Here is an 11,951-nt window from a genome sequence, read left to right as displayed (position 1 = left end):
CATGATTTTAAATTTCGGCCTTCGTACCAAAACCTCCAAAATGTACAACATTTCGATCGAAATTTCAGCTAAATTTTTGATAAAATACATAATTTCGGCTGAACTTACTGAAATTGCCACCCAAAAAAACCTACATTTCAAGACTTTTTACCGAATTTTGGCAGAAATTTCAGTTTCGGTGAGGTCCGAAATTTAGTCAGAAACCGAAATTTAAAACCTTGGTTGTTACACTAGAAGGCGGGTGGCCTAAGAAAGAAATGGGGGCAAATACATGACTTCTTGTGAGAGAGGCTTGTAGATGCACATTTAAAGTTGTGATTTGCAAGGGACCATTGCAGAAGGCATTTCACGGATGGGTTGTTGCATGTGACAGCAGCCACCTCAGATGAGTTAAATGAATAAGACAAAATCTGAGCCTCTATGGCTACTGTCACATGCAACATCTGCGAAATGCCTTCTGCAATGGTCCCTAGCAAATCCCTTTAAAATTAGGCATAACACCAAGAAAGGTTTAAACCCTGAGAATCGATTGAGTCCAAAACTTGACTGGACTAAAAATCAAACACAATATTGAGTCCAACAATCAGTTTAGGACTCAAAAATCAATTATCAAAATCCAAACCGAACAGGAGAGTAACAGGCAAATCAACTAACACAACTGACACAGGAAACAATGATCAGAAACTTATGGGTATTCAAACAAAAAAAAGAAACAAAAAATCTTACAACACTAAACGCTTTTGAAGAACAAAATGTACAATTTGAGCCTCTTTAACGGCAAGCTGCTGTATACACTATTCTTTCAAAGGGAAGAAATGTAGTTTCAGCAGCTAAGGAATAACTGAACTACAAGAAAAACAAGAAAAGGTCCTACATAACCATTCCGACAGCTAAAAAGATTCTCACTTGAACTTCGATCCCGAGATTGCTGAAGAGCTAGAGACGATGAAATAGATGAAGAAGAAGAGCAAACAGTGATATCAATCCTCTCTGCAAAAGACACTACTGTCTCTGAATCAAAACACAAGTCCTGATTCCCATCCAATCTAAGCCTCTGCCCCAATCTTCCCACCATAAGAGACGAGAAAGGAACCAACCCAGATAGCTGGTTGTGACTAAGATCAAGGTGTTGAATGCTCGGCAAGTCCGCAATAACAGAAGGAATAGTTCCCGAAAGATTGTTATGGTCCAATGCTAAATAGCTTAGCTCTCGGAGCTCACCTATAGAAACTGGAATCTGCCCAACTAATCGGGTCCTTGACATATCCAAACTAATAAGCCCCTTTAGTTGGTACCAGAAATTAGGCAAAACACCCCCAATAGGATTACTTCCTAGATGGAGATTCTTTAAGCTATGAAGCTCCCCAAGAAATAGAGGAACCCCTCCACTCACATTGTTCTCTCTTAAATCCAGCATTTCAAGTGATTGCAATGCAGAGAACGAATCAGGGATTTTCCCGGTCAGGTTATTAGAGTTCAAATCAAGTTTGGAGAGTCTTTGGAGCGAACCCATATTTGAAGGAATATCACCTACAAGGTTGTTTTGGCTCAGGTCGAGAACTACTAGATTTTTCAACTGACCAATGGCGGGAGGGATAATTCCGGTGAGAAAATTGTTGCTTAAATCGAGCTGTTCGAGCGATGTGAGGGCAGCCAACTCGTCTGGGATGGCGCCGGAGATTTTGCTTCCGGCAATGATGAGTCGCCGGAGGCCGGTGAGGGAGGAAGATTCCGGTGGGAGAGAGCCGATGAGAGAAGGGTTTGACTGGAAGACGAGGTGTGTGAGTTGTGGGCCCAGAGACCAAATATAGGGAGGGAGAGGAATTAGTGTTTGAGAGGTGAAGCAACGGTAGAAAAAGAGTTTGGAGAGGTAAGGGAGGAAGGATAGTGAGGGAGAGAATGAGGCATTATTTGAGGAACATGTGGGGTTGTCTGAGTAGTCCGATACCCATCCTAGGTTGAGTTGGACTACGTGTGAGATGGATTGATCTTGACCGTCGATCTCGCAGACTATTCCATGTGGGCCCGCCGTGCATAGATCCCCTGGGTATTCACTCCTCCACTCTATCTCTGGATTTATTGCCATTAGAACAGAGTACACAGCTTCTTGCTCGGCTGGATCGAGCGAAGGCACAATGTAGTCATCTTCGGATAATGAAGAACAAGGAGGAAAGAGCATAGAGAAAACTACTAACAAGGTAAGAGCAGAAGAAGACATGGTGTTTACAGAGAATAAGAAGAACATGGTGTTAAGGGCAATGGAATATATAGAGAGGGGGCTAAGGGAATTTGGTAGAGTAGGAGAAAAGTGCATGCAGGAGTGTAGTATAAGGAGCAGAGTGTGTTTTGATAGAAGGTTTTGGGCAGAGGATGTCTCATTATTTTGTTGGGAGCTGACTATGACCCAACGAGCCGTTTTTTGTTGCGTGCTTACTCACTGACTCAGGGTCAGACCTGCTGTGGCTGCTATCTTTTATGTTTGTCTGCTCTTTGTTCATCATAGCATTCAAATGAGCAAACCGAAAAATGCTTATTGGGGAAATGATATTTCCACCACTTCTTCTTCATTTCCAAAATGTTTAACACCACCTTTCACCTCAGTCGCCACGCATGATAAAGTGATTCGTCTCCAACCTATAGCCGCACGATTTAATTCTGCGGTTTAGATTAAATACCCCTATTTTTACTAAAATACCCCTAAAATAACACAGTCAAAAAAAGTTAAGAGGATATATTTGTAAACTAATATAACAAATCAGATTAAGGACTGATCCACGAGCTTTTGTTGCTTGTGCTAATAATTTCTTATCATATATTAGGGTCCTGAACTGTCCATGGAACCTAGTAATATGTTTTGAACCTGTCCATTAAAGTTTGGATTTGGATGGTCATCTGGTTAATTAACACTCTTAGTTTTTATGGACTACCATGATCAACTTCTATAGACAGAATTTTTGCCCCTCTTTTAAAGCATAATCATTAGAAAAAATGCCGAGGAAGATAGCTCAATTGCTCAAAACATACAGAGTTTGATTGGATAGCAATCATATGGCCAATGAACACCACATGACTTGCTACGATATCGAAAACAAGATATAGGTATAACCATTGTTGTTAGGGTAGGAAACGGATGCGGGAAGCTAGCGAAACGGGAAATGGAAACGGAAGAAAATAGAGGGGAAACGAGAAACAGGAAACAATAAAAAATTGTACGAGAAACATCTTAGGAAAAATATTAGAAATGTTTCACAAACGACAGAGAAATGTTAATAAAAATGCATGTGAAATACAAGAAAAACATGAAATATTTGGTTTTGAAGATTTAAATTTTGTTAAGTCCAAATTTCTATTTGGATATTTCTTACTTTTAGTTTTTACGGTATAAGCTATTGTTTTCCTTTTTAATATCTACTAGGAAAAATGCACATGCGTTGCACGTGGGACCCAAATATCAGTTCAAATAGTGCAAAATGAAGTTGCAATCTAATATTGGAGTTGATTAAAAGGAACAACTACCCATGATCTATTCATATAATAGGGAAAACAGTATTACTTTACCTTTTACCGAAATTTTCATCTGAAACTGAAACTTCCACATTTCCAAGAAGATTGAAACTTAAATTGAAATTTAAAATCTTGCTCTTAAGCATGGTTTGAAATTTCGACCGAAATCTAAATCCGGTCAACCCGAAATGGTATGAAATTTCTAACGAAATTTTGTTTTGCCTCGAAATTTTGTTCCGAAATTTAACCGAATTTTCAAAATTTCGATCGAAATTTCATTTCTCCCCAAAATCCCGTTCCGAAATTTAAGGAATATCCTAAAAAAATATGGATTTTATCCCTTATTTAATATTATCCTGAAATTTCGGCCAAAATTACTGAAATTTTGACCGAGTTAAAGTATCTTTTAAATTTATTTTTTTGGATTTCAAGGATTTCGCCTGAAATCCGACTAAATCGATGAACGATTATTTTTCTCGTATAGAATTTTGACCAAAATTTCAGGATAATATTAAATAATTATTAATATGATTTAATATGACCCTAGCCCAGGCTGATCCTAGTCCTCCAATCAATAGAGGTTTCCATAATTGTTGTTTCTCTTCAGTAATTATTAATATTATTTAATATTATCCTAGCACTCCAATCGATATAGGCTGATCCTAGCCCTCCAATCGATAGAGGTTTCCATAATGTTGTTCCACTTGAGGTGCTTGGAATCCGTCAATATTTTGCAAGTGTCCTGCATGAGTAATATAAAGTAGTTGTTTCGTCATTGTCATATGTCTTTACCTCTTCTTGGTATTTTTTTTTCGTAATTGTCATAGACAGGCACCCTGTGTCGGTACTTTTCGTATGTAGATTACGATTTTACCCTAAAGAAAGTTGTTAATATCATAACTTATTATTAAAGAGAATAAGCATAATACAACTAGGATATAGATGGGATTTTTGGCAAAGGGTGGAAGAACTTAACCCACGATTCCGCCTATATAGTAGTTAGATTCTACAATTTTTTTGTGTGTTTTTCCAAAAATGATTTTTGTCAGTTTCACACTAGAGTTTCCTGATGAGGTTGAAATTGATCTTCAGCCTGATAGCCAGGCCAGAAAGATTTGAGCTAATCGGATAAGTGGGGGACATGCAAATCTATGGGTTATCTTTCTTCATGATGATGGTCCTTAAAGGTCGGTTAGAGGGTGCCCACGTTGCTTTGGGTTCATCTCTCTTCTTGGCCTCTTTGCTATTATGGTAATTGAGGGTTTTGGGCGGGTGGTGGTGACCCTCTTCCTTTTTTTTGTTGCATTTTAGGGTTTACCATCCTTTTGCCCTCGTAGTGAGGCGTTTAATCTTCCTCTTTGTAGTTCTATTTTACCTTTATATAAAACTAGTAAACATGCACGTGTGATCCATCTACAATCTTAAATGCTTGTATGAAAGTCTTGATGTGCTCCTTCACAATGCTAGCCTGGTCCCTGGTCAACCAAGACATACACGACTGGTTTTAGGAAAGTGCATACATTCTTATATTGGAGAATTTATATGGTGGCCAACCGTCAGATTTACAAGGGCACGGTGGCAAAACCCTGCCCTTTGATTTTCTATCTGGTCAAACCACCTTTTTTGACTTCTCTTTTAGATAAAAAATCAAATGGGCTGGGTTTTGCCACCCTGCCCTTGTAAATTTGATTGTCGGGCATCATATAAAAACTCCTTATATTGATCCTAAGGCCTCATTTGTTTTAGATTTTGAGAACCGATTGTGACTCCAAAACATTATTATTGGACTCAAAATTAAATATAATTTTGACTTCAATAGTTTTGACTTCAATAGTTAGTTTTGACTCAATTAGTTCTTAAAATAAATAATAAACAAAGCTTAAAGAAAGCAAGGTCTATGAAATGAATGGTTTAGAACAATGAAAGGTGGGATCATCTTACCTACATAGGTTTTTTCCTTTCTAACATGAGAAGTTACATATTAAAAGAAGCTTTACATAGGAAACAACAGGTATATAGAAGTTGCATCCATATAACAAGAATTATTTACCAACAAGGTTTCAATATAAATCACATTTTAACAAGCATATAGAAGTTGCATCCATATAACAAGCATTATTTACCAACAAGGTTTCAATATAACTAAAATTTTAAACAGTTAAAATGCACTTGCATTTTTTTTGCTTTTCTCATATGAGAAGTTACACAACAATAAAATCAAACTAAAAAAAGGAAATAAGAGATAATAAGCTAATTGAATTTTCAGGCTGTTCATACAAGCCTACATACCTTGCATCTCTAACTATCATTAAATGTAGCATATAAAATGACCCAAATTTGTTTTATCATGGCGATATGGTGATAAAAGAAAACAACGAGTATTTTACCTTCTACTACTATTGTAAACCACATATTCTTCTCCTTGCAAGACCCAAAATTAAGGCCCCCAACTTTAGGAGTTAATGTGAGACTATGAAGAAAAACCACAAGTTTTTGATCCCGAAATGCATGAACTAAAATAAATCCATGGTTTTAAATTTCAACCGAAATCCAAAATTTCTGATTTCGGTAACCACCGAAACCTAAATTTAGATTACCCGAAAGGTACTTCATTTCGACCGAAACTTCGAAATTTCATTTTTGAAATTTCAGCCCAAAAATCTCAATTTTTTTTAATTATTTAATTTGGGCCTAATTAAATATAATATTAATATTGATTGGTGTATAGGATTTCGGCCGAAATTTCGGTTTCGGTGAGGACCGAAATGCAATCCAAAACCGAAATTTGAAACCTGTAAAATCATAGATGTATGGAAGATAGCATATATATGAAGTTCTTCTAAATGCAAAATTGCATGTATTGAGCTTGAGAATACGGTGTATTGCTTTGTAAATATAAAAGTGGTTTATATGCCTAGAATTTAGTTAAATATGAGAATTTGCAAATAATGTTGTTTTAAAAGTAATTTACTATTAAAAAATGATTTATTTATTGGCATTAAAAAAGGCCATAATTTCTACCGTTTGGAAGTAGAATTAACCTGACGTAGGGACCAATTTTTTGGTTGCATCCAAAAACACCACAAGTCACTTCCATAACCGTTATGTGTTTTGAAGTTAAATATGATTATTTAGTTGTGTTTCTTTCAACCTAAAATGGGCGTCGAAAGAATGGATGTCAAATATCCACAACATCAAAATGGAATTATATTGCTCATTGGAGAGTGAAAGAATAATGATTTCAGAGAATTGAAATTGGATTATGATGCCTTTTTCTATCTGATAGCAGAGATGAAAATTGTTTAAACTCTTACCACTGTTGTTTTAATTTCTTATATGGGTGTCTAGAACACCACTTTCATGATGATTGAACCTGGTGAGAGCCACTGTAGACTGTACATATGAGAGCCACAACTGAATTTGCTCTGTCATAGGCTTTTGTGCAGAGAGAAAAATATTTGCAGCTGCCTTAGCTCTGTTCTTAGCCACCTAGATTCAACAGTGTCATATTTCAATGCATTTTAGTGTAGAAAGATTACTTGTCAGACATTAAGCAAAAGCTTACTATACAAATAAATAGAATCCCGACTGGTTTATAAAGCTATTTTGTGCTTGATGCACATTGGAGATCTCTTGTTCTGCATCAAAAAGCTATATAGTTACTTTAAAAAAAATTCATTTAAAAAAACAATTGTCTGTCCTACATCAAAAGACATAATGACTATGTAGAGTTTTGCAACTCATATAAGAAAAAAATTATTAAATTCAGGATAAAAAAGAGATCAAAACCCTTATTTATTTGAAGCTGCTACTCATAAAAGAAAATACAAGAACCATGGGGAAGAATAGAATCATGCGTGGAGATCATTGGGAGAGGTAGGTGTTGAATTAGATTTGGATGTATCTCTTCAAGGGCAAAGTAGTTTTAAACTGTCGGAAATACCCTTAACCAATTGAAATAGAGAGATATTGATCGAAGGGATAAAGAAAGTCGGGGAAGCTGAAACGCTGCCGATGAGAGAACGTTGAAGGATGCCAAGGGAATTTTGGAGGAAGGGTGGAAGAATTGAGCAGGTGGTGTTATTTCAGCATTTTGGTGAAATTTTAAGCATTGGAGTAAAAGAATACATAAAAAATGAGTTATCAAAATAGCGAAACACTCATGTTGCCCAAAAAATTTTCCAAAGAAAATAAAATCCATACATCCAAACATGCCCCTCTCTCTCTCTTTCTCTCTTTCACACACACACACACGCTTCAGCCCAAGAATATTCCATGGAATATTTTTTTAATGGGTGGCAAACATGGCAAAAAAGCTGCAGAAATTAACATTTACTACATTTACATAATAGACATGAATTGATATGGGCCTACCAATTTGGGGCCAATGTTAGAGACAACGATCAATTCAATTTCAAAAACGACAAAACTGTGGTGGACTGTCACTTTCGTACGATGAATATCGAATAGCATCCAGACCATACATTTCTTATCTCCCAATAAACTACACATTTCTTATCTTCCAAAATGAATGCCGAGAATACCCTTAAGGAAAATCAGAAATGTCAATGCAAAAGGTATTGTGCTGGGATGTGAGACATGAATGGAAATAACGCAAAAGTGAGGATGACTTTAACCCTTAATTCACGCTTTTGAGGTCCACCCTGGGGCTACATTCTTTTCCGGGTTTAAAAAAAAAAAAAATCTCAGCAAGAAGCCAAGCTTGCCAAGACCATTAAGGTATGTAGCCTTTTCCAACACTTGCCAAACTTGCTATAAGCTTACACAAGGCTACTAGAATGGGAACAACATTTGATTTGAGAGAGAGAGAGAGAGAGAGAGAGAGAGAGAGAGAGAGAGAGAGAGAGAGAGAGAGAGAGAGAGAGAGAGATGCCTCTCTCATGAAAATTTATTTATTCGAGACTAAAAAGCAAGACCCAAAACATCCCAGACGAACATGAACTATAAAAAAAAGGATTAAAAAGAGTTTCAACCTTTACTAACAAGTCACCATTGGTGTTCTCTGTCTAATTTAGGACTCTAGGGGCAGAAAGTGAGGGCATAGTTAGCACCAGTGCATGTAAAAGTGCTCGAAGCATCGTCATATGCATAACTATAGGCAAGAGGACATGCATTCTTAAAGATGGTCGAGTAATTGGTGGGCTTGCAAGTGGCCGGACTCCCATAATCTCCAGTACAACAATATTGTGGAGCGCCAAACGCCTCACAAGCACTCTTGCAACCAACCGTCGACCCATCGGGTCCTGTGACTCTCAATTCAGATGGGCAGACCGCATTCACATCCGCCGGGCACCCACTAGGGCTACAATTCCCAGTCCCCCCTTGGGGTGCAACAGAGAAGGGCAAGTTGTAACCATCAACAAGGCTTGTGTCATAGAAATCCTGACCCCCGTCTTTCCCTAGAGTGAACTCTACTAGGGTGGCTGGGGGTGCAGCTCCAGCGCCAGGGCATGCGATAGTGCCCGTGCCACAGTCACCGGTGACACATTTGAACGTCCCGGTGGATGTGGAGCAACCGGTTCGGCCCCAAAATCGGCCGGACCATCCCGCCGGGGCATCTAAAGATGTTGATGTCCCTTGATCAAGTTGAAATCCTGTCTGTGCCAATGGAGTTGAGCTTGATCCGGACAATGTGCCTGCCCACACCGTGTAGGTGCACTTGTTTGTGAAGGTAAATGTTGCACAGTACGCACCTGAAGTCAGACACAAAGGCAAGTTCATTTTTATCTATCGTGTTACAGATAATGAGTAAGGTGTTAAAAGTAGAAAAGAATAGATAACGCCTTCTCCACACCCTAAGCTCTTGGAGTAATTGGTGCCCGGGTTCAAACCTCCTTGATGTCAAAAAATTCACATGCAATGGTCAACCTAAAAGTGGGGCCACATTTGTGCCGATGTAGGCCAACACAAAGAAAGAGGTGCCACATGTGAGGGGGAGTGTTAAAGTATAAAAGAATAAATAACACCTTCTCCAACCGCTTAAGCTTTCAGAGAGGTCGTTTCACATAAGATCTATCATTAAAGAAAAGGAAAATGATTTCTGCACGTACTCCCTTGTTTTATAGTAATACCCATTGTTTATTATAGACTTCTCTTAAGTAGCTATAGGCTCTTGGGCTGCCTTTGAATTGCCTGAATCAGGTATTGGAATCGACATCTCAGTCCGATCCCCTTATTAACAGAATGGAAAATAATTTAAATAAAATATTTAATTCAAAAATTTGCAATCAAGCTTTCATTCCGCCCAGGGCAGAATCTGAATACGGCTTATTGGGTGTTAATTCCGCTCCGGTGTCAACCATGCCCCTTGATTTCATTTTAGTTTTCTGAACTCAAACAAGGGAATACGATTCCACTTCCATCTTTTGATTCCAGCAATGCAAACATGCCTAATTCAGGAAAAGCTGCTTTGAATGGCCAATCAGAAAAGTGATTAATAAAGTGAGGGGGTGCTATTATCTAACAAGTGGATATAAACGGAAGCCAATCAATTAAATGCATGGGCTGGAGCTGGAGCTGGCCATAAACGGAAATGGGCCAAATGGCATGTGAATGGGAGGATAGTCTATTTGGAAATGAAACTTCCACCCACTTCATCCCTATTACCACACCCTTGTATTTTCTCTTTCCATGAGAATCATTTTATTTTAGGAAAAGACAAACAAGAACTAGAAATGCAGCATTTTTGGGAAGAGGAGTTCTAAAGTAAAGGCCCTTGCAAAAAAATAAAAAGGATGAAAGGGCGCCCCCATTGGTTGTAAATCAGAAAAGTGGATTTAGTATTATATGAAATCTAAATGAATACTACATGCACTTTTCTGATTTACAACAAATGAGGCTGCCCTTTCATCCCTTTTTCGCGAGGGCGCCCTTCATTTATGAACTCCTCTTTCAGGAAAAGGCAAACACAAGTTTTTTATGGTGCCCGACCGGAAATTACCGAACAGCAGTACCACCCTTGATATTTGATCCAACGTCAGCTCACTTGATATTTGATACAACAGTAGCCCACTTTTGAAGAGGCTACTGTTGGATCAAATATCAAGGACGGCACATTTGACGTACCCCTTCACGGGCTGCCACCAAATAATTTCTCAGGCATACCCAGCGGTTTGAAGAACCGCCCCTAAATGCTTATATATATATATACCTGCAGTTTTCTTAAATGGTCAATATAGAGACTTTGAAATCGACCAAAGACGTGATATTTTTTTTTAGCACTACCCCACAAACAGGATGGAGCGCCTACGAAAACAAGTTTACCTGAGAAAAGGTGAGCAAGGAGGATGAGGAAGAGTACTCCAGTTTCCATGGCTACCTATCTTCAACTCTTTTGCTTAACAGATTGTTGTTGTGAGATGGTGAAGTGTGGAGAGGTATTTATAAAGGGAAAAATGGCCATATTTGGAAGGAGAGATTTTATGGTGTTGTTATCCTTTTCTCACCCGCATGGATATGGTTGGCCACCACGTTCTTCCTTCTTTCAGGACCGAAGATTTTGTTACCGGATTTTATAATCCGTGGCTTCTAATTCATCATAGCATGTCATAAATAGTATCAATGAAGAATTTATTAGATTGAAAGGACACTGGAGAAAAAATTTAATTGCAATGGAAAATTGTATTGCTGATTCATCGTAAGGGAATAATCGACAGGTACATTGCTCAGCTCAAATCAGATGTTTAGTAACAAAAAACAAAGAAAAACAAAAAATCACAAACAAACAAAAATAATTTAAAAGGCCCCGAAATCAAAGAGATTGGGAGGGGAGAAACATGTAGATGATTTGAAAGGGAAGATAAACTCTAAACCATAAAGAGAGGATAAAAGAAGCTTTAGGTGGAATTCCTCAAGGGTTAATATTCTTTTTTAGCTTTTTTCAAGGGAGAAAAATACTACCTTTTTCAGCTTTTTGCAAGGGAGATAAGATTATCCTTTTTTAACTCTTTTTTTAAGAGAGAGAAAGATTACTAAGAATTAAGAGGGGAAATTTAACAGATGAATGGCTTGGATCACCAAGATTTAGGTCTTAGGTGTACTTTTATTTCCAGGAGAAATTTTCACCCACAGTATTTCACCCACAGTAGGCACGCCAATTGGATGGTACAGATTCAGCAAAGATAAGAGAGAAGTCATTTAAAATTGTAGATTTTCTATGCTTTTGAGAGAGAGAGGGGTTATAGGAGGCATTTAAAATTGTAGATTTTCCATGCTTTTAAGAGAGAAAGGTTTTAGGAGGCATTTAAAATTGTAGATTTTCTATGCTTTTAAGAGAGAGAGAGAGAGAGAGAGAGAGAGAGAGAGAGAGGCATTTAAAAGGGTAGATTTTCTATGCATCTAAGAGAGATTTTAGGAGGCATTTATAAGCGTAGATTTTCTATGCTTTTGAGAGAGAGAGAGAGAGATTTCAGGAATAATACCGATAT

The 11,951-nt window shown here is 37.8% G+C and overlaps 1 protein-coding gene across 1 annotated transcript; it reads right to left on the bottom strand.

The window, feature by feature from the left end:
- Positions 1-8,375: 8,375 nt before the first annotated feature.
- Positions 8,376-11,060, bottom strand: LOC143884787 (thaumatin-like protein 1b). The gene is made up of 2 exons (XM_077388572.1): positions 10,789-11,060; positions 8,376-9,218 (listed from the first exon to the last, which is right to left on the bottom strand). Exons 1-2 carry the CDS (start codon positions 10,835-10,837, stop codon positions 8,545-8,547), a joined length of 723 nt encoding a protein of 240 aa, XP_077244687.1. The 5' UTR covers positions 10,838-11,060; the 3' UTR covers positions 8,376-8,544.
- Between the last annotated feature and the right edge of the window lie 891 nt (positions 11,061-11,951).

The sequence above is a fragment of the Tasmannia lanceolata genome, unplaced genomic scaffold, assembly GCF_043159265.1.
Source record: "Tasmannia lanceolata isolate RefF3 unplaced genomic scaffold, GAP_Taslan_0.1 ptg000008l, whole genome shotgun sequence".
NCBI classification, from domain to species: domain Eukaryota; kingdom Viridiplantae; phylum Streptophyta; class Magnoliopsida; order Canellales; family Winteraceae; genus Tasmannia; species Tasmannia lanceolata.
The sequence above is the reverse complement of the archived record's forward strand: the minus strand, read 5'-3'. Positions and strand labels throughout refer to the sequence as shown.